Source organism: Acomys russatus, chromosome 16 (genome assembly GCF_903995435.1).
Source record: "Acomys russatus chromosome 16, mAcoRus1.1, whole genome shotgun sequence".
Classification (NCBI taxonomy): Eukaryota; Metazoa; Chordata; class Mammalia; order Rodentia; family Muridae; genus Acomys; species Acomys russatus.
In genome coordinates this window covers 28,400,440-28,423,046 of record NC_067152.1, presented here as the reverse complement: position 1 = coordinate 28,423,046, position 22,607 = coordinate 28,400,440, and the positions used below count along the sequence as shown (strand labels likewise).

General features: G+C 51.4%; 1 protein-coding gene across 1 annotated transcript in view; it reads left to right on the top strand.

Annotated features, from left to right (window-relative positions):
* The first annotated feature begins 266 nt into the window (after positions 1-266).
* Positions 267-22,607, top strand: part of Mpp3 (MAGUK p55 scaffold protein 3) — a 28,864-nt gene continuing 6,523 nt past the window's right edge. The window contains exons 1-15 of the mRNA XM_051158739.1: positions 267-287; positions 1,056-1,196; positions 1,434-1,552; positions 1,782-1,859; positions 3,358-3,438; positions 3,659-3,796; positions 5,947-6,028; positions 7,979-8,064; positions 10,264-10,338; positions 14,345-14,541; positions 17,212-17,276; positions 19,151-19,171; positions 19,663-19,704; positions 20,687-20,851; positions 20,948-21,028. Of these exons, the coding sequence (XP_051014696.1) occupies positions 1,172-1,196; positions 1,434-1,552; positions 1,782-1,859; positions 3,358-3,438; positions 3,659-3,796; positions 5,947-6,028; positions 7,979-8,064; positions 10,264-10,338; positions 14,345-14,541; positions 17,212-17,276; positions 19,151-19,171; positions 19,663-19,704; positions 20,687-20,851; positions 20,948-21,028 (1,255 nt within the window). The 5' untranslated portion in view covers positions 267-287; positions 1,056-1,171. The remainder of the gene's footprint in view (positions 288-1,055; positions 1,197-1,433; positions 1,553-1,781; positions 1,860-3,357; positions 3,439-3,658; positions 3,797-5,946; positions 6,029-7,978; positions 8,065-10,263; positions 10,339-14,344; positions 14,542-17,211; positions 17,277-19,150; positions 19,172-19,662; positions 19,705-20,686; positions 20,852-20,947; positions 21,029-22,607) is intronic.

Below are 22,607 nucleotides of genomic sequence, written 5' to 3'. Positions count from 1 at the left end.
GGGTCACCGATCCCACATCCCGGCGCGACGAGCTAAGAAGGAGCGCGGGGCACACAAGGGACTAGGTGCGTGGCGGGAGGGGGGCCGGGGACCCGCCCCTCGCGTGCGCTACTGCCTCGCGGCCCACCCTCCCCAGCGGGGACTGGGATCCTGGCCCGCGGTCCCCCCTCGATGCTCCGCGCTCGCGCATCCCGTGCGCCCTACTCCTTGGCGCCGCTACGCATCCTCCGACACCGCCCGCCCAGCAACCCACCGGGTGGGGGAGATTCTCCAGAGATGCGTTCGCGGTTTGTCCCCCAGATTCTTTTGGAAAGCGGCTGGAGTGAGGGAGGGGGAGTGGGGGGCGCAGCTGGAAGCCGCGGAAGGGTGAGCTCGGCGTGGGGGGTGGGGGCCGGGTACCATTTTTCTGCCTTCCGTGTGACTGGTGCTCCACACAGAGGGGTGGCTCCATGTCTGCAGAATGAATGAATCATGAGTCCTTGTCCCTCTCTGAAGGAGGACTTTTGAGGTCCACGTGCTACAGAGGACCTGGGGAGGGGCCTCTTGGAAATGGGGTACCTGCTTCCAGCATAGCAGAAACTCCACCCTCACTTCTTCATCTCTCTGCCTTCAGACTAGAGGCTCCCTTTGAATTGGGGGCTGGAAATGGGGCGGGGAGTGGGAACTCTTGTAGACCTCAAGTAGGTACTTGTTGAAAGGAGGTTGAGACTTGAGCAGGCACTCTTAGAAGGTAGAGGCAGAGCTGTGGTTGAGAGCATCCTGCACAAGGCAGGGACTCTTGGCACTTGCCAAGGTCAGTCTGGAAAAAGTGATCTGGGTACCTATTCTGGCTCAAAAGTTACTTAGGGACCCCCCCCCCCCAGCCTCTGTTTCTACATTAGTAAAACGCGAGGATTGGTGTTCATCCTTTAAAGTTTTATGCACAGTCAGTCAGAAAAGAGCAGCATGTTGGGGGCATCCAACCAGGCTTGCTCCCTGCCCACCCTTCCCCACAAAAAGTAACTTTTCCCCCCTTTTCTCTCTCTGTCTCTCTGTCTCTCTCTCTCTCCTCACAGAGGTCATAAGCAGATCCTGGTGATGTGTGTTCTTTGCTGAGTGACTCCTCTCCACCCTCCAAGTCCCCCCGCCCCCACAAACCGTAGGGACAGCTGGGGACCTGTCGGGCACAGGCATGCCAGTGCTGTCTGAAGACTCGGGTGAGTGCCCTCAACCTGGGCTACACCTGCCAGGCCTCCCAGGGTTAGGGGGGCGGAGGTGGGGGTGGGATGGGGTGGGGAAACCAAACCAAACCCAAACCAAAAGCAGGAGCAGTGCTGTGGTGTTGCCTCTGGAAGCTGTCCTGCTTGCCCACCCCTCTGACCTGAGCCAGCAGGGAGAATGAACAGGAACTCCACTTTCTCTGGATCTTGCTTTTCTTGCCTCTTCTTCCTCAGGTTTGCATGAGACCCTGGCCTTGCTGACCTCTCAGCTCAGGCCTGACTCCAACCACAGGGAAGAGATGGGCTTCCTGAGGGACGTTTTCAGTGAGAAGAGCCTCAGCTATTTGATGAAGGTGAGAGCTGCCTCAGCCTCCCCTTACCCCCAAGGGAGGCTCTTCTGGTGTCACCTCAGCCACTTCCCTGCCCCATGAAGGTCTTTAACTCACTAGGCAGGGCTCTCCGTATTATGCTGTTATGGAGGGGACCCAGCCTGTGGCCCTGGGTGCCACTACAACCCTAACCCTGGGGGCAGGGGACAGCGCGTGGTATTCAAGGTAAAGCAGAAATCAAGTATCTTTGCAGATTCATGAGAAACTCCGTTACTATGAGAGGCAGAGTCCCACGCCAGTCCTGCACAGCGCCATGGCCCTCGCTGAGGATGTGAGTCCCAGATTTTACTGTTTGGACTTAAGGTGGAGCAACACCTCAAGGCCAGAAAAGACTACAGCTTGCCTTTAACTGGTTACATTAGAGGTTGGGAGCCTGAGGATGAGGAGGGAGGGGCTGCTCCCTCCCCTCTCCTCCTTTATCGTGTGTGTGTGTGTGTGTGTGTGTGTGTGTGTGTGTGTGTGTGTGTGACTGTGTGTGTCTGTGGTTGCTGGGAACCAAGCCTGAAGCCTTGTACTTAATAGACAAGTGTATGGCTGAGCTGTAGTGCTAGGACTGTCTGGGTTTTCTGGCATCCAGGGAGGCCTTATTAGCCTCAGTCGGGGCCAGGAAACATGGTGATTCCTGCTGACTGTGTGCTCTGGAGCAAACCTGTTCCCTCAGCTGTAAAATGAGAGAGCCTTGGATCCTATAAGCGGTTTCTCCACCTGTTCCAAGAACTGGTGATATTAGTAGGTCAGCTAGCGCCTTGTGTCCCGGCTTTGGGATGCTGGCATGAAGTCCTGAATTCAGGAGACTTGCAGTGTGTCCCTGCTCACCGGCTGTGGTTTCCTGACTCTTCATGGATCTATCTGGTCCTTGCTGGTTTTGGTTTAGCTGTCTGGGTTGGTGACATAGACTGACTCCCGTATAGATCACCTAACATCCAGCTAGCTAGCTGGGCTCTGTTCCCAGAGGGCCTCAGGCCAGAAGATGACTCTGTGGGGGAATGGTGTAGTCTGTGGCTAGACCCTGTGCCTTGCGCTTCCACGGTGTGATCACTTGGAGTGGGTTACATCACTCATGCTCTGCACTGCCAATTTTGCCACTAGCTGTGACCTTAAAGAGGTCACCCAACCTCTTGGCCCCAATTTCCTCATCTATGGAATAGCCTAGTGTGAGGGGCGCAGACTGTACAGCCAGACAAAGCTGAGTTTAAACTCTGGCCATGTCACTGTGAGCTTGGTGATGCCGGGAAAGATTTGTCATCTCTCTGGGCCTCATCCTTAAATAGCAAAATGGTGCCCATAGTATCCAGTGTTGTTGGTTTTGTTGTTGTTGTTTTTGTTTTTATTTTGTTTTGTTTTGTTCTTGTTTTTTTGAGACAGGGTTTCTCTGTGTATCAGCTCTAACTGTCCTGGAAATCACCCTGTAGACCAGGCTGGTCTCAAACTCACAGCACTTGCCTCTGCCTCCCAAGTGCTGGGATTAAAGGCATGTGCCACCACCGCCCGGCAGCATCCAGTTTGTTGAGAAGACTCAAATAAAGCAACAGTGTGCGATAGGTTTACACTTTACACATGTTGAGTGCATTCTGGTCCCTGGTTTGATTTCCCCAGAGTGTCCACCAGGCCTGGAGGTGTGACATGTTTCTGGATGCTGCACTCATTTCTGAGAGGATCCTGTGTCTAAGGCCCAGGGAAAAGGGCTCCCCTCGTCCCTTCCCCGCACCCCAGGATTCCAGCAGGCTCCCTCAGGGGCACCCCCAGCCTCTTGTCTCCTTCTCTTACAGGTGATGGAAGAGCTGCAGGCTGCCTCCGTGCACAGTGATGAGAGGGAGCTGCTGCAGCTGCTGTCCACCCCCCACCTCAGGGTAGTCACGCCACAGTCCCTGCACACCCACACAGCCGTGTCTCCTGGGACGGGGGTGGAGGGAGTGCTGGAGAAGGAGAGGAGGAGGCTTCTGGGTGAAGGATCCTGAGAGATGCTCTAAGGAGGGGCTGTGCGGGGGGCATTTGTTAGGCAGAAGATAATGAGCCCCTCTCCACCCCTGCCCAGCCAAGGACCGCTAACCTCTCTGGCTTTCCCGGCAGGCTGTGCTCATGGTACACGACACAGTTGCCCAGAAGAATTTTGATCCTGTTCTGCCCCCTCTGCCTGATAATATTGATGAGGATTTTGAAGAGGAATCAGTGAAGATCATTCGTTTGGTGAAGAATAAGGAGCCTCTGGTATGTGCCTGCCTCCCGCCCCCCCCCCATTCCTCTGCATCTCACCCCTAACCCAGAACACCCGAAAGGCACCCTACCAGGGTCACAGTGAATGGCAGCCACTTTGCCAGGATGAGGGCTGTGCCCTGCAGCACCTTTTGTGTGTGTGTGTGAAAGACACTCTTTTCCTGAGGGGAATGCAGTGCCTCTCAGCTGTGGCTAAGTCATTTTGTGCAGTAAGCAACCCACATGGCTGTTTAGGGTGACCATGATCTTCCTGCTCAGAAACAGAAGTTAGCAGACTCAGTCCAAGTGCCAAATGTATGTAGCCTTCAGCTCAACTTCATTGTTTTTAAAGGCAAGGTGATGCTTATTCGTTTGCCAGGAAGAGTTGGATAGTAACAGCAAAGACCCAAGCCACTCCTCGACCCCCACCAAAGCCTTAGATATGTAGACACTGTTCCTTGTAGACAGTTTGCTGATCCGGCTCTGAATGCCAAGGCAGTGGAGACACAGATACACTCCTAGAGGCTGACAGGTAAGTGTTGGTTTTGCCCCTGCTTTCAGCAGTGATGGACTGGGTAAAGAGGTGCGTTTATTTGTCAGCTGGAAGGAAGTGGAAGATTTTAGTATTTGCCTTGGAAAACCCCAGAGCCGGCATGCTCTGGTTCCAGTTTCCCCCAGCTGCCCTGTGGTGGGTGAGCCATGTCTCCCAACAGATGAAGATGTCCCTGTTGCCCCTGCTTCCTCGCCTGTGCCGTGGAGTTCAGTGTATATCCTAGGGTTCCTTCTGTGCACTCGCAGTGTCGGGGTTGGCTGTGGTCCAGAGAGGAATATGTGATGTGCAGTGATATGGGGACTCTGGAGGTCAGGGGCCAAAGAAACCTTGGGCAGTGCCAGAGGGGGCAGCCTCTGTAGTCAGCAGAATTTGTCTTCTATGCTGGACGACGCAAATGCTGCAGTGACAAATGTACAGTGTTTGCATGGATAATCAGTGACAAAAGACAAACATCTCTTGGACACTTACCATTTATATGTCACATACATTTTCCTTAGGGGACTCTTGTAACAACCTTTCAAGTTAAATGCTCTCCCTTATCCTACAGGAGGCAAGCTCAGAGAGCACAAGGTGCTCCCTTGCTAAGGCTACCTGATTTCTGGTCAGTGGATGAATTGTGTATGAATCTTGGGCTGTCTGCACTTGGCTTCTCCCTGCCCCCACCCCCACCCCCCAAATCTTTGTGCTGACATAGCCCCACTTACCTGGTACAGGAAATTGGGAGCTCATTAGTGCCTGTTTTTTTATCCCTGAAATCATCTCTTTGGATTTCACGAGCCAAATCCTGGTTCCGACGCTCTGGTAGGGGCATAATTGGTTCCTGTTGGCAACAACAGAAGGCCTCAGAACACTGGGATTGCCTCGAGGCAGGTTGAGAATTTTGCTAGCACACACTGTCCTTGTTATTAACTGTCTTTGCAAGTGACAAGGGCTGTGATGAGACAGAGAAAACTCTGTGTTTAGCATCATCAGAAGCTTCCACACCTTTCTGTGAGGGTGACTTTGAGGATGTTTAGCTACTCTGAAACCCAGTCCTTCATGTACTCTTTATTCATATAAAATTTTAAATTGCATTTATTTGGTGTTGGGGGGGTTATGTGATGCCACAGCACAAGTGTGGACATCAGAGGGCAGCTTGTGAGACTTGGTTCTCTCTCAGCCATGTGGGTCCTGGGGATTGAACTCAGACGTGGTGGGAGATGCTTTTATCAGCTGAGCCCTCTCACCAGCTCTATTTAATTATTACTCTTTTTGCCACAGAGTCTCAAGTAGCTCTGGATAGCTTCAAACTCATCATGTAGCTGAGGATGACTTTGAACTCTCGGTTCTCCATTTTTCACCCCCTGAGTGTTTGGTATTGCAGGCATGTGCCACCGCGCCCAACTCAGGAGGCCGCATCCCTTGTGCAGAATGAATCCTTATGCTTTTAAGCTGTGAAGTGTGGAGCCTTGCACATCCCCCAACCCCAACCCCGGTCTTGAGGTGTTCTCGGCCTTGGGAAGGGTCTCCCCTGACCTACCTTCTGGTGTGGCAGAAGGAGAAATGAAGGAAACTTGTCAGTTGAGTTGAAGCTGCCTTGCTGGAGTCTTGTTATTTTTTGTCTGTAATTCAGGGTGCGACTATCCGAAGGGATGAGCACTCAGGGGCTGTCGTGGTGGCCAGGATCATGCGAGGAGGTGCAGCAGATCGGAGCGGTGAGTGGAGCCTCTGTTTGGTTTGGTTTGGTTTGGTTTTTTGGGACAGGGTTTCTCCATGTTAGCCTTGACTATCCTGGACTCACTTTGTAGACCAGGCTGGCCTCGAGCTCACAGTGATCCACCTGCCTCTGCCTCCCAAGTGCTAGGATTAAAGGCATGTGCCACCACTGCCTGGCTAGTGGAGCCTCTGGAGTGGTGGGTTGCCAGCCCTGGCGGAGACACTGGCTCTCTGTCCCCACCTCTTGGGTAACCTTTGGGGATTGTGGGTGGATTCTCAAGGTTAAATTCTCAGTAGGAATTTAACTGAAGTCTAATAGGTTTAGGGTTCTCATGGATGATCAGGGAAGAAGGGCTCAGGCATTTGGTGTAGGCAGAAGATTATCACCTTTAAGCTTGAAGGTAGGCTTAGTTGGGGATTCCTAGGCAGGGTGGAGATGGAGCTTGCCACCTTTGCACCTGCTGTGGACAGGAGTGTGCTCCGGTTAGTTTGGGTGGAAAACATGTTGATAGTTATTCATGCATGGGAAATCTGGCAGACAGGCTTCTCAGTGTAGGGAGATGTTACCCTCCAGATTTGGGGAACTGACTGGAGAACCTTACTTCCTAAACGCTAACAAGCACACAGGCCCCTGAGCATATTGGTAACATACAAGAGACTGTGATTCAGAAATCTGCACTCCTAATGGTGGTGGTGGCTACTGCTGGCCCAGTACCCACTCAGAGCACCAAAGAGAGGCCAAATTATGTCAGGACACTGACCATTAAAGTAGTGGCAAAGTGGTGCATGTGGTAGCACTTGTGTCTATAGTCTCAGCTGCTTGGGGGTTTCAAAAGGGATGATTCCTTGTATGCGAGTGGTTAAGACCAGCCTGGGCAGCTTAGCAAAAGCCTGTCAAAGCAAGGTGGGGTGCTCAGCTAAGTGGTGGTAGGCTTGTCTAGAATGCATGAAGCCCTGAGTTCCATCTGCAGCACTGCATAAAAACCAGGCATGATTGGTACACGCCTGTAATGCCAGCACTCACAAGGGGGAGGTAGGAGGATCAGAAGTCCAGGATCATCCTCTGCTACAGAGTGAGTTTGCAGTCAACCTAGGCCACCTGAGTTCAAGGTAGACAGATAGATGGATACATAGCTAGACAGATACATACATGCATGCATACATACATACATACATACGTACATAAATGATAGGTAGATAGATACATATCTACATACATAGATGGTAGGTAGGTAGATAAATATATACACACACACATACATACATACTGATGCCATTACATTTCCTTAATTTCCTTATTAAGACTTAAGAAAGATATTCTTGGAGTGTGTCTGCAGTCCAGGAAGAGTAAAGAGATAGGGGCAGAGGAGACAGCTCAGTTGGTAAAGTTCTTGCCACCCAAGCATGAAGTTCTGAGTTTGATTCCCCCAGCACCCACATAAAAACCCGAGTGTGGTCACACATAGTTATAATCCCAGTGCCAGGAGAAAATGTTGGCTCAGTGATCTCAGGTCCCAGTGAAAGCCCCTGTCTCAGAGAACAAGGCGGATGGTACCTGAGGGGAAACGACACTAGACTTGTCCTCTGGACTCTACATGCATGTGCACACAAGTATACACATAGCTATATACCTACACACACACACACATACACACACACACACACACACACCAAGCAGAGATGTGGCGGGAGGAATGCAGCTTTCCTCGTGCACGGTGGCTCTTGTTACTTCTTAGCAATGTGGCTTCCGTGGGGCCGCTGTGTGCACCCTCAAATGTACCTTGTACATGGGGACCTCCCCCAGGGAGTGATCTGAATTCAATGCTGAGTGTGTGTGTCGGTCTTCCCCATCTTTAGACCCGACTCTGCCCTGCAGTGGCTTCCCCAGTGCCCAGAGGCACAAAGCCCAGTGTCCGTGCCAAACTCACCTCCGTCTCCGTGCCTCCTAGGTCTGGTCCACGTTGGTGATGAGCTCCGAGAGGTGAATGGGATCGCCGTCCTGCACAAGCGTCCAGATGAGATCAGCCAGATTCTGGTCTGTATGGCGTGCCTGCCGAGAGGGAGGTCTTCAGAGACCCAGAGCAGGGAGCTCCCAGAGCCAGGGCCCATCTGCCTCTGCGTCCCTGCTTGTGTGAGGGTGGGCCAGGCAAAATGGTTTCCAGTTTACCTGCCTCTCTCTCTCTTCAGCTCTTCTCTTCAGCGTGGCTGTCCTCTTCCTTCATCCCAGCTGCTTTGGCCAAGAACCCTTTCAAGTCTTTATCCTAGTCTCCACCTACCTTTTAGCCTCCTTCAAGGCAGTTTAGGGAGAGGGAGGGCTTTTCGACTTGCACATGGCTGATATTAGCGTGGAAGAAGTATAAAGTACCTTGTAACAGCAAGAAGAATCAGGAAAAGAAAAACAGCGTGATAGTCTGTTCAGGGGCAGATGAGGCAAAAAGTGGAGATGGTAGGGGTCGAGTGAGTGCCTCTGCAGTGGTCGCAAGTCCATCCCTGGGTGTCCAACTCCTGACGGTTGTAGGGGTGGTGCAGACAAGATCAGAGCTACAGAGACAGGCTCTCCTTCAGTACCTTCCCCCACCCCACTGTTGGGGAATACAGATGCAGCTGGGCCTTTGTGAACATCCTGGTTGTGGACACTAAAACAGCCCAAGAGGGGCAGGAAGAGATGGCTCAGCAGTTAAGAGTACTTGCAACTCTTCCAGAGGACCCAGGTTCAATTCCAGCCCCTAAATGACAGCTGACGACTGTCTATAACTCCAGTCCCAGGGGATCTGATGCCCTCTTTGGGTCTCCACAGGCATCTGGCATGCAGATGGTATATAGGCATACATGTAGACAAAACACTCATATACACAAATAAATAAATAAAAATTTAAAATAGTCAAAAGAACACCAGGAAAGGGATGTCTCAGGATCCCTGAAGTCTGGAGCTGTGGGGAGCTGGAATTCAGGGCATGCCTATCTTTTTTTTTTTTTCATTTTTATTTTTTTAGGTTTTTCGAGGCAAAGTTTCTCTGTGTAACAGTCTTGGCTATCCTGGACTCACTTTTGTAGACCAGGCTGGCCTCGAACTCACAGTGATTCACCTGCCTCTGCCTCCTGAGTGCTGGGATTAAAGGCATGCGCCACCACGCCCGGCAATGCATGCCTGTCTTAAATTCTGCTTAAAATCTTCAGCTTCTCTGTCTCATGAAAAGGCAGGGTGTTCATTTCTTACCTTCTCCAGCCCTGGCAACAATATTAACTATCATTGGTAGATACCTGATATATATATGTGTGTGTGTGTGTTTATGCATTTATGCATATATATGTGCATATGTATATTTTTATGTGCATTGGTGTTTTGCCTCCGTGTGTGTTAGCTGCTATATGACTGCTGGGAATTGGACCCCGGTCCTCTGTAGAGCAGTCAGTGCTTGTAACCACTGAGTCATCTCTCTAGCCCCAACACTTGATTTCTTTTTTCTTTTTGTTTTCTTTTTTTGTTTGTTTGTTTTTGTTTTTAGAGACAGAGTTTTTCTGTGTAGTCTTGCTTGTCCTAGAACTCAATTTGTACACCAGGCTGGCCTTGAATTTATAGAGATCCGTCTGCTTCTGCCTCTTTGAGTGCTGGGATTATAGGCGTGTGCCCCCAGGGCCGGCTAACACTAGATTTCTTTTTGTTTGTTTATTTGTTTTGTTTTGCTTTGCTTTTTGTTGTTGTTGTTTTTGTTTTTGAGACAGAGTTTTTGTGTGTAGCCTTGGCTGTCCTGGACTCGTTCTGTAGACCAGGCTGGCCTCGAGATCACAGAAATCTGCCTGTGTCTGCCTCCCGAGTGCTGGGATTAATGGTGTGAGCCATCACTCCCAGCCAACACTGGATTTCTTTCTTTTCTTTTCTTTTTTTTTTTTTTTAAAGATTTATTTATTTATTTATTATGTATACAATGCTCTGCCTGCACGTACACCGGCAGGCCAGAAGAGGGTATCAGATCCCACCATAGACGGTTGTGAGCCACCATGTGCTTGCTGGGAATTGAACTCAGGACCTCTGGAGGAGCAGTCAGGGACCTTAACCTCTGAGCCATCTCTCCAGCCCCCAACACTGGGTTCCTTAATAGCAAATTTCAGAGCAGTGGAAGCTGCCAGTCTTTCATTCAGAGACCACCCATCCATTATTAGACCTGGGAAGTAAGACTGCAACTCACTGGGGCTGGGCTGGAAAGCCATCAGCCTCTGTTCCCTCTGCCTTCAGGCCCAGTCCCAGGGATCCATCACCCTCAAGATCATCCCTGCCACCCAGGAGGAAGACCGCTTCAAAGAGAGCAAGGTATGAGGAGGTGTTCTCCGTAGAACCTTCTCTGCTGGGGCAGGGTGGGCGTTCTGAACCTTGCCAGCCTTTGGGCACAGTCATCTGACCAGCCTGTGCAGCTGGCCCTGGTAAGCTGTCTTCAGCCAAGGACTTTAATAGTCCTGAGTGACTCATTGTACCTTGCTGTTCGGAAATAGGATTTTACATAGCATGCTAACAAAAAGCAAGCTTGCTGCCACTGACGTAGAAAATCTGGGCCATTGAGAGGAGAAGGTGCCTGAGGGGCTGGATTCTGGAGCTGTGTAGTAGCTGCTGTTAGCTGGCCCTACCTTGGGTTGTGAACTCTCTGTGCTGGGCTCCCTGCCAGAGGGGTCTTATTGTGGATGGAGGGAGACTGTCCAACAGGTGGTTCACTGCTGTGTGGCATGTGATTCTGGATTGGCTGCTTGGTGTCGGAGGGAGGGAGGTAAAGATGGCTACAGCTTCAGAGAGAAGGGGGCTTAGGGGCTTGTAGTGGGTCAGCACGTTTTGGGGGGGGTTATCTGAGAGAACAGTGTCGTAGGGCTTGAGGGTCAGGTGGGAGGAGCCGTTGTGCAGATGTGGGTTCAGCTGTGAAGGGCTTGACCCAGCCCTTACCTAGGTAGTTTGGGCGTTCCTGTGAGCTGACTCTGGCTGGCATAAACGGTTTGAAGGCAAATGATTTATTTGTTGGGAAGTGACCCCAGGCTGCATGGGTAGTGAGGGGAAGGGAAAGGCAGACAGTCCCTACAGAGAATGTGCTACACAGAAGCCACCACCCACTGAGTGTGCCTGGTGCTTAATCCTGAACAGCTAATCGGTACACAGGCCTGTTGTTCTTCCAAGCCAAGAGCTTGGGAGGCGTGTATGGCAACTCCTAGCAGGCCCTGGGGCTCTGTTCTTTGTAGTTCCGCCGCTAGATTAGAGATGAGCAGGCTTGGCAGCCGAGAGAAGTAAGTCCTTAGGCGAAGGGGTGCAGGTGCTAACCATTGAAGTCAGCCAGCACAGAGAAAAGTGGTACACCCTGGGGGCTGGAGAACACCCCAGAGCCCAAGGGACAGCCCCACCGTGGCGAGAACAGCTAGTTATTAGATGTTGGGGTGCTTGCATCACAGCACACACATGGGGATCAGATGAGAACGTGCAGGGGTTAGTTTGTTCCTTTTATAAGGTGGGTTTTGGGGATTGAACTCAGGATGCCTTTACCTGAACCATCTGGACAGCCCTGGTGAGAGGTTAAGGGTGCTTCTGTTTGTTCCTGGGGGCGGGGGCAGGAGCAGGGTTGATCCAGCCACAAGTGTGTTTTAGAAAGCTCTCTCTGAGCAGCCGCTAGAGGAAAGGGGGGAGGGTGGAGGCCAGAGGCACAGAGGCAGGGAGGCGCAGAGCGAGGCTGTTGTAGAAGCCCAGGTAGGAGATTATTGAAGAATCACAGAGGAGAGCTGGGCGTGGTGGTGCGCACCTGTAATCCCAGGACTCGGGGAGGCAGAGGCAGGTGGATCGCTGTGAGTTCCAGACCAGCCTGGTCTCCAAAGTGAGTCCCAGACAGCCAAAGCTTCACAGAGAAACCCTGTCTTGAAAAACAAACACAAGGGCCCAGGGGTCCCGCTCAAACTAAGGCACCAGCCAAGGACAATACAGGAGGTAAACTTTAAACCCCTTCCCAGACCTAGCCAATGGTCAGAATATTCTCCACACTTGAGTGGAGAGTGTGATATGACTTTCTTACGTACTGTGGTGCCTCACATTTGACCATGTCCCCTGGAGGGGGAGACCTGGTGGCACTCAGAGGAAGGACAGCAAGTAGCCAAGAAGAGACTTGATACCCTATGAGAATATACAGGGGGACGTAATCCCCCTCAGGAACAGTCATAGGGGAGGGGAATAATGGGAAAATGGGGGGGGGGAGGAATGGGAGGATACAAGGGATGGGATAAACATTGAGATGTAACAAGAATAAATTAATAAAAAAAAAAGGAAAAAAAAAAAAAAAAAAAAAAACAAAAAAAAAAAAAAAAAAAAAAAAAAAAAGAAAAACAAACACAAAAAAATCACAGAGGAGAGCCAAGTGTGCACACCTTTAACCCCAGCACTCAGGGAGGCAGAGGCAGGAGGATCTTTGTGAGTTAGAGGCCAGTCTGGTTAAAGTGACTCCAAAACAATCAAAGCTACACAGAGAAACCCTGTCTCTGTCTTGGGGAAGAAAAAAAAAAAAAAAAAGAGAGAAGAAGGAGAAGAAGAATCATCATCATCATCATCACAGAGGAAGTGCTGGAGAGATGGTTCAGTAGTTAAGAGCACTGGCTGCTCTTCCGGGGGACCCGTGCTCAATTCTCAGCAACTACATATGGCAGCTCACACTCTCAGTCAGACATACACGCAGGCAAAACACCGATGAACAAGACATAAAAATAATAAATAATTTTTTTAAATCACAGAGGATAGGGAGGAGGGTTCCAGTTTGATTTCGTGGTGAATTTGGCCTTGAAGTTCTTGGGCATAAGGTAGAAAGGGGAACAGGGTGAGTTTTGTACGTTCCATCAGGGGCGTGGAAGGAGGCGGGCCAACCCCAGCCTCATCACCCTGTGCTGAGTGCGTGAAAGAAGGCACAGGGCAGCCTCTGGCCCAGCAGAGATGTCAACACTTTACTGATGAAAAGCAGATGAGGGGGAACAGCTGATGTCTTCCCTGACCTCTTGTTTTGCAGCCAGCAAAGAGAACAGCGTGTCCATAGGTGTCTCTTCCTAGCACTTTTGGATTAAATCCCAGGGTATAAGTGATATTGACCCCTGTATGGGACCATAGCATCCCATATGGCTTGATACAGGAGGAGAGTGTGGTACCCTGTCCCTATAGTGTCTATATCTGAGGGAAGAGTACCCGTCCCTGCCGCAGAGGCCCAGAAAGTTCTTATAGCTGTCTAAGCTCAATCTTTTGTGTTTGGCACATGAGGGACGCTGACCCTCGATCTTTCTTTTCTTTTTATTTGCCGCTGAAATAACGGAGCCTACGTCATCTAGAATTAGAACACTTGAAATAAGTTCATAGCACTGAGTGACAAGAGAACCAAGAAATGAGACGGGACGCAGCGCTGTGTCCTGTCCTGCCTTCCCCAGAAAGGGGACATGGCCAAGAGCGTGGCAGAGAAGGCAAGATGGAGCTGTCAGGACTGTGGGTGCCAGTTCCCGACTTGGGAAGGGAGGATGAAGTTGGCCGCGGCGGTTCTGTGGCTGTCTGGGCTCCTTTCTTTGAGGACCTCTAGAGTCCTGATCTGCGCAGATGCTTCCCTGAGTTCACCAGGAGAAGTTGTCGTTAAGAATAACAGCGGTTACAAATTGTGCTTGCTTCTGCTTTTCGTCTCTGGGATTAGTAGTCACCTAGTGCAGCTGGGGCCCAGAGCGTGGCGGATCAGGTCCATGGGGAAAGCTTTCAGTTGGGAAAAATCAGATGTAGGGTCTCTCTCTCTCGCTCTCTCTCTCTCTCTCTCTCTCTCTCTCTCTCTCTCTCTCTCTCTCTCAAAAGTCAGATGTGGGTGTCTTTCCCCCCTCCCCCCCACCACACACACGGAGGCCAGAGCGCAACTTGTAGGGATTGGTTTTTCTCCAATGGAGGAAACTGGGGGCTCAAACTCAGCTTGTCAAGGCTTGCATTGACTGCATGCACCTTTGCCCACTGCCCCCCGTTTTCTGACTCTTCGTTTGGGTTTTGGTGTTGGTGCCGGGGATGGAACCAGAGTTTGGGAGAACTAGGATCTCGTACGTGCCAGACGAGTGCACTGTACCACTGAGCCATGCCCCAGCCACTCATTTTCCTACTACCTATGGATTTCCTGACTCAAATATCCCAAGAGGATGTGAAGAACACTAGGAAAACTATGTAGGGTGTTCCTAACCAGCTTTCTGCTCTTGGGGCCATTTGTGTTTTCTCACTGCTAACGGCCACTGTGTCATGATGGGGCCTATGCCCTTGTATAGAAGGACCCCCTTAACTGTAGCCCTTGCCTTTCCAGGTGTTCATGCGTGCCCTCTTCCACTATGACCCTCAGGAGGACCGGGCCATCCCCTGCCAGGAGGCAGGCCTGCCCTTCCAGCGGAGGCAGGTCCTGGAGGTGGTGAGCCAAGATGACCCCACCTGGTGGCAGGCCAAGAGAGTAGGAGACACCAACCTTCGAGCTGGCCTCATCCCCTCCAAGCAGTTCCAGGAGAGGTAGGATTGGGGTGCTACTGTGATTGGGGTGGCTGGTGGTGCAGGTACATGGAAACCCCTTGAGTCTCTGCCATCTCTGACATAGGGGAGCCCACTGAGGTAAGTAGCAGTTGCTCTTGGCTCTATATGTAGGTTCTGGCCCCATAGCCAGGGAAGCTGGCCATTTTGAGATTTAAATAAATATATGGACATTTAGTTTTCCTTTTCACTACTGGGGAATCTAAATCTAGGACCTGGCTAGGCAGGTACTCTACCTCTGAGCTGCAGCGTCAGCCTTCTGTTTTCTTTTTTTGAGACAGTGTCTCACTAAGTTGCCCAGGCTGGCCTTGAACTCATTCTGTAGCCCAGGCTAGCCTTGACTTGCAATCCCTGTGCTTCAGCAGCCTCCCTACAGGGTTCCCATCAGGCCCAACTGGACAGTTGAACTGCATTAATGTATACAGTTGTCTTTTAGTATACTCTGGGATTACTTCTAGAACCTTCTAGTAGTGCTTAAGGACCTTGCATACAATGATTTTGCATTTGCATATGACTCCTGTCTGCCACATCCTCTTGGTGCTATGACTCTTCCCTGGGTGATTGAGGATTGCTGCATTGTAGCAGTTTGAATGACAACGGCGCCTGTAGGCTCATATATTTGAATGCTTGATCCTCAATCAGTGGAACTCTCTGGGAAGGATTAGAAGGTGTGGCCTTTATAGAGGAGGTATGCACTGGGGGGTGGGCAATAAGGTCTCAAAAGCCAACCCCATCCTCAGTTTGCTCTGCTTTGTGCTTGTGGCTTGAGATGTGAGCCCTCGGCACTGCGCCAGGGCCACGCCCTCCTGCCGGCTCGCTCCCATACGCCTTACTGCGATGATCATGGCCTTTAGCCCTCTGGAACTGTGAGCCCCAAATGAAACTCTTTCTTTTATAAGTTGCCTTATCATGGCGTCTTATCACAGCGATAAGAAGGTGACTAAGACACCCATTCAGTGTTAGTGCCGTGTGATACGTTGGCACACTGTATTGTGTAGGGGATAGTGAGAAGAGAGCCAGTACGCAGTCAGTATAGGCACAGGCATGCAGGGGAGGCTTCACGGAGGCAGGGTGGTGCCTGAGCACTCCTCTGTGGCTGCTCCCTCAGGTGGACTCCAGTTTTTCTCTTGTTATGGGTTGCTATAGCAATAGAGTACATGGAAGGCTCTTTATAATGCCTATTTTCTTAGGCTAGATTTCCAAGAGGATACACTCTGGGATGAAGTAGGGGGTAGATAGGACTGGGCCACCTGCCGTGTGGATGGTGGCCCTCTCTCTCATCCGTTGGTGTACAGAATGCAATGGTGGCAGACCTCAGGGCCCAGGCGTTTCAGTGGCCCCTCTTGCTGTGGATTCTAGACCGAGGCGTCTGTGTTAGGAAATGTTAAGGCTTCACCCTAAACACATAGAAGCAGAAACTCCAGGCTGACCCTGGCTCTGTGTCCTCCCTCAAAGGTATTCCAGGGGAGTCTGAGGTCTGAGGATTGCTGTTTTCTCAGGGGACCCCCTGCCTCCCCACAGCCCCATCTGCAGTTTTGGCTTTGCAGGTCTCACTATCTTAGAAGAGATAGGAGAGAGCTCTTGCCTCTGTTCTGTTTTTATTTATTGTTTGCATGTGTGTATGTGTACACCTGTGTACTTGAGTATGCGTGTGTGTGGAGGTCAGGGTTAACATCTAATGTCTTACTGATCGCTCTCCACTTACTTTTTTTTTTTTTTTTTTTAAGACAAGGTCTCTCACTGAACCTGTCTCACTGATTTGGCTAGTCTTGATGGCCAGTGAGCCTCAGGGTTCCCTATGTCTCTGCCTTCCCCTTTGAGTCACAGCCTCCAGCAGTTGTTTTGTTATTTTAATTAATTAATTAATTAATTTTGAGACAGGGTTTCTCTGTGTAGCCTTGGCTGTCCTGGAGTCACTTTGTAGACCAGGCTGGCCTCGAACTCACAGTGATCCACCTGCCTATGGGATTAAAGGCCTGTGCCACCACAGCCCTGGCTATTGTTGTTTTAATTGTAGAACCTGAGGCACAAACTCAGTTCCTTACCAGCAGCCGAGCTATCCCTCCAGACTCTTGCCCCTATTTGAGATGTGGAATCTGGATACTGCCAGAGCCCTGGGGTGATGCTTGAGCTAGGCCTGGGAGACTGCCTGCCTGCCAACCATATTGGCTACTGCTGGGGAAGGCCACGCTCTACAATGAGTGCACTTGGGCGGGGGCTGGGGGGTTGTTACATCAGGGTCACTTTTGACCCATAGTCCTTCCGGAGAGTCCTGTTAGTTTCCATTTTCCTCAGAGATGCGAGGCAGAGTAGGGGTGGCGAAGAACACTCCCCTCCACCCCACCCCACCTGCCTCAGGAGTCAGCCATCGTAGTAGCGTAACCAGCAACAAGACCTGGGGCACCAGCCAGCATTCCTTCATGTGGCTGTCTTGGGAAGGACAAGTCTTTTGCAGGCCAGGAGACAGTTTTTCCTCCCTATAAGCTGGTCCCCCCCTTCCCTACCCAGAATACACTGTGAAACAGGAGCTCCTTGGTATGTTGAGGTGTGCCCAGCTGTGGGATTCAGGCCTTGCTTTCACCACGTTTCTAGAAGGTTCCCTTTCAGCTAGTTCTCTGACCTAGCTGATGATGTCCGTTTGTGTCCCTGCAGGCGGCTGAGCTACCGGAGAACCACCGGCACCATACCAAGCCCCCAGAACTTCAGAAAGCCCCCCTGTGAGTAGACTGACAGAGGTTGGCATGCGGCGAGGGGGGGGGGGATCTGATGATGAGTTGGAGGAAGGGACATCAGAGGCCCTGTCTGAGCCTACAGACCTCCAGAAGAAGGAGAAGGTGGGTAGAGGTGTAGGGAGGGGAAATGGGAGAGCGGCTATGCTAGGGTCCGTGGATACACCTGGGGGAATGTTAACACTGCACCAGGCTGGTATGCAAACATTTGGAAGAGAGCACCCAGCTCTCACTAGATTCCCAAGGAACACTTTGAATATTAAATTTTACCCATATGGGGCGCTGGAGAGATGACTCAAAGGTTAAGAGCACTGGTTCCTCTTCCAAAGGTCCTGAGTTCGATTCTTAGCAACCACATGGAAGTTTGCAACCATCTATAATGATGAAATCTGGTACCTTCTTCTGGTGCACAGGGGAACATTGTATGTGTGATAAATATATAAATAAATCTTTTTTAAAATTTACCCATATGGAATGGCAATCAGAGGTGTTAACGCATGGCCTTATGCATCCTAGGGTAGCTATGAATGTACCACAACATAAAATTATAAAATTCCTTAAACCATTATGAATTTTTTGTGACTTTTTTTTTTAATAACTCAATTGTGTAGTCCTCAAGGGTGAACTTTGTAGATAAAATTTTGTCTTAGTGTCACTCCAAAGTGTGTGCCTCCCCCAAGCCGTGGGCCACAGGTTGGACAACCCTCTGTGATCTGGGACAGTTCTGTCCAGTGTTACCTAGACATCCTTGCTAAGTGTCCTTGTACCTCTGTGACAGCACTGGGAGGCTCAAGTTGAGAGAACACACATTACGTTTGAATTTGAGATAGACACAAATTGCTTCCTAGTGCATCTTGAGTCATATTGGAAGCACATTAAGAAATTCTCTGTTCTTGGGCCGGGCATGGTGGCGCACGTCTTTAATTCCAGTGCTTGGAGGCAGAGGCAGGCGGATCGCTGTGAATTCGAGGCCAGCCTGGTCTACAAAGCAAGTCCAGGACAGCCAAGGCTAACACAAAGAGACCTTGTGGGGGCGGGGAGGGGGAGGTGGGAGGGGCAAAGAAATTCTCTGTTCTTAAACAGATTTAGCTGATTGGCCCACATTCATCTGAAATTCTTCTCTGTGCAGCACCTAGTCCTAAAAACAGGCTTGCCCACAGCTTCACCTTCTATTTGAAAATTTTAAAAGTATTGTTGGGTAGTGCCAGGACCAAGCCCTCAGCCTCATGCGCACACACAAGGCAGGTGCCCTGTTGTAACCGCTCCCTTGCTTTTGGTCACTGTGGTCCTGTGACGTGGATGAGATGACACCCTCATGCCCCAAATGGAAACATTGAGGCACCTGTGGTTCCACGCTGGGTTTTAGAAGGCAAGTCTTAGACTAGAGCCCTTCTCAGAGAGAGACTGTCCCAGAATCTACCCTCTGTCACTGGTGGCTCATAACTGTGGGGGGGGGGGGGCTTTTCAGGCACCTGCATTTTCCAAACAGGTCTTAAACTGCAGAAAAGGGGGGAACAGGTCCTTTTCCTACTGTGGGACCCCAGAAGGAGTCATTGCCAGGGGCTGTGTTTCCAGGCTTTAGGTGAGGAGGCTGCGGAGCAAATCAGCCAGGAGGGCACTTCTATTGGCCGTGTGCCGGCTTTCTCTGGCTGCTAGTGAGCTGCACACAAGAAGACTAATTAGAGCAGGGCTGGGGGGGCTTCATAATGTACCACCGCTCAGATCATAGGCTTGTCGGAGCTGGGGGAGCAGGACAGATGGAGATCTCCTCGGGTTGCCGAGGCCATCGCTGCCTCTCAGCCGCAGGGCTTCCTAGTTCCCTGCACTAACGCTGTCCCATCTGTCTTTTATGCAAACTGCAGATGATCAGCCTTGTGACAAAGGTAGGCCTGGTGTTTGTCCCCGTGTACATAACTAAACCCTTTTTCTGTGGAGCATCTGGGGTTGACCCAGCTGGTTTTCCTACCCGCACCTGGATGCTGGTGCCCAGATGTGTGGGTTGGGAATGGGCTTCAAAGCCTTAGGGCCCCTCCTTGTGTGCCTGGCATTAAAGAATGATGCTGTGACCCTGGGTGCTAGGTAAGGGTCAAGAAACAGAAAGGCAAGGCTGAGGGGTGAGGCCTTCCATCTTAGTCCTGTGTCCCATCTGGAACCCAGAATCCCCACCAAGGGCTGCAAAAGTGAACGGGGCCTCTGCATGGAGAATGGAGCAAAACAGAAGTTCTGGGCCTGGGGCAGCCAAGAGATAGAATTCTCTAGAGCTACCCTGGATCACCATCCCAGAGGGCTCTTGCCTGGCTACCTAGGAGCTGGGGCCCTGTGGGCTTGAGATGTGTCTTACATGACCCCCCCTCCCTCTTTCTTTGGTTTCCAGAGACCTCTGACTGCGAAGGGTACTTCAAAGGACACTATGTGGGTGAGTAGCAGGCTCTCCTCTGGCAACCCACTCCGGCCCTTGCCCAAGCCTAGGTTCCAGAACCTGAGATCCAAACCCTAGCAGCCCTGTCAAAGGTTGCTGAGCCCCGGGGGACTCTCCTCTCCTTGTAAACAGTCAGCCAGCAGAAGGCTGCACCCACTCAGGCCTAGGGCCCCCACCCCCAGCTGTGGAGCCGGAGCGAGGCACAGAGACCTGTGTTGACACCCATTTTATCTTCATCATCTTACTTGGAGTTTATTCAGTGTGCCGGGATTTTTGTCCCTGTCCCCCCCACCCCCGGCGTTTCCCCTCAAGGGTTATAGAAGACAGGCAGATGTCTCCCAGTGTTTATTTAGATGTGATGTCAAACTCACAGGGTTAGACTGAGACCTCCTGGGCGCTGCACACCAGACTCGGGGACACCATTGCTTCCTCATTTCCTTTTCTGCTGCCTGTCACATGCGAGTTAATGTATACATCCTGTCCCTTTAATCCCTGAGCTCCTCGGTCTGTATTTCCTAAACACAAGGACATCCTGTGGCACGACTTTGGGATAGCGATCAAACCCTGGACATTTCCTTTGCATACAATTCTACTGTCTTCTATGCAGCTATTAAAATGTCACCAGTCGTCCGAATAATGTACTTCAGGGCATTTCCCTTAGCCTGGGAACCAGTCTCTAGAACCATCCACTTGTACATCGGAGTTCCCATTTTACAAATAAGCAAACTGAGGCTCAGAGAGATGAACGTACTTAATCTAAGGCCGGCCACATGCCAGGGAAAACAGTGACCTTTGGATGTCTTTGGGTATAGGGACCACCCTCTCTTCGTGTTAGCATGCTCTCTGTGTTGGCCATTCAGGGCAGGAGGCTGGACAGCCAGGTGCCCAGCCTTCCCTCCACGCCTGGCTAACTGGAGAATGTCTTTAGTGGAGGGAATCCCAGGACCAACGCCATCTTTTCCTTTCTCCCTTTCCCAAGCTGGTCTTCGGAGAAGCTTCCGGCTGGGCTGCAGGGAGAGGCCGGGTGGCTCCCAGGAAGCAAAGGTGCCTGCGGGGGCTGAGCCTCAGGTGCTGCTGACCTACGAAGAGGTGGCCAGGTACCAACACCAGCCTGGGGATCGACCACGCCTGGTGGTTCTCATTGGTAGGTGATGACATCCTGAGGTTCCAGGTGGCCTGGCTTCCTCGGGAGTGGGTACAGAAAGAGTAGGGACCAAAGTCAGCCTTTTCTTTGTTCCAGGGTCTTTGGGAGCTCAACTCCACGAGCTGAAGCAAAGGGTGGTGGCCGAGGACCCCCAGCACTTTGGTGTTCCTGTTCCACGTAAGAGGGCTCGAGAGAGTGTGTGTGTGTGTGTGTGTGTGTGTGTGTGTGTGTGTGTGTGTCTCGAGAGGGTGTGTGTGTGTGTGTGTGTCTCGAGAGGGTGTGTGTGTGTGTGTGTGTGGCTCGAGAGGGTGTGTGTGTGTGTGTGTGTGTCCGTCTGTTCGTCTGTCTGTCCGTCCGTCCGTGTCCGTGTCCCCATGAAAAATTTCCAGAGATTGGAGTTTTCGTGCTCGAGAGAGAGAGTGTGTGTGTGTGTGTAGTTTTCGTGCTCGAGAGGGTGTGTGTGTGTGTGTGTGTGTGTGTGTATCCATGTCCCCGTGAGAGTTTTCCAGGGATTGGAGTCTTCGTGCTTATACTGAGTTTTGGTACTTTGGGTGTGAGAGTCCACCAGGCATTGCCTGCTCTGCAGATGGTGGGACCTAGGAAGACTGCTGGAAAGAGACTCATTTTTCTCAGCAGACCACTAAAACCCTCTGAGACAGCTAGCCTGGTGGCTGGCTGGGGAGGGAGATGAGTCCTGAGCACACTGCAGGCTGGAGAAGGGCACACTGGTCACGGAAGCTGCAGAGCCAGGGAGGGAGGGATTGCTGTTGCTGGACGGCTAGCTTGGCTAGGTGGCTGGGTACATTCCTGGGTCTCGTCAACGGTTCTGATTGCCAAGGAAGTAGGGTGCCAAGACCCAGTAGGTGTGGGTCCTGGTTCTGGAGGAGGAGAGAGAGCCAGGTACAAAGCCCTTATATGTAGGAACTTAGCTGCCTTCCACCAGTACTGCAGAAAGGAAGATATATTGTCATCATATCATACTGATGAGGGGGAAGACGGTAAGACTCAGAAAGGGGTGGAGCTAGGCTTGGAGCCCGAGCGGCTGACCCCAGGTCATTCCTAAGCAGGTGGCAACATGGCTGCTTGTCCTGTCCCTCACTGTCTGGTTCTCTGGGCCCATAGGGATGGCAGTGTGTCTGTCAGGTGGCCACCAGAGAGGGAATGTTGCGGGGTGGGAATGAGCCTTTCCAGAATGTTCTGGGGGAAGGGCAGCTACAGAGCCTTCCTTAGACCACATTGCTCTTCCTGGATCCCCAGGCCAGCAGCCTAGCCATGGCTGTCAGAATCATCCTCTGGAGCCAAGTGGAAGAGACTTGGGGGAGGTGGTGGGGCTGTGGGGATCCCAGCCTTTAGGTCTCAGGTGGAGGAAGCAGGGTTGTCAGGAGTTGCTCTCACACGCTTCTCCTTCTGAATGAGAAGCCTGTACTCAAAATTCAAGCCTGCCAGTTTCCAGGGAGCCATAGCAAGAAGTCAGGGAAGGCTTCCCAGAGGCGGTGGCTTTTATACCGAATGCCGAGGTGTAAATAGAAGTCTTCCAGGCGGAGAAGAAAGGAAGCGTTTGCTGTGTAGAGGGTGCAACATGTACAAAGGGTTGAAGGTGTGGCCCAAGGCAGCTGTGCTAAGGACTCAGAAGGTTAGTGGAGACAGTGGGGCTGGAGATCGTGAGGGTCCTGTGGGCTTGTGAGATGTTTAACATCAAATCAATAGAGAAATAAAAGTCTGAAGCCAATGACATGGGGGAAGGACCCTTAGCAAC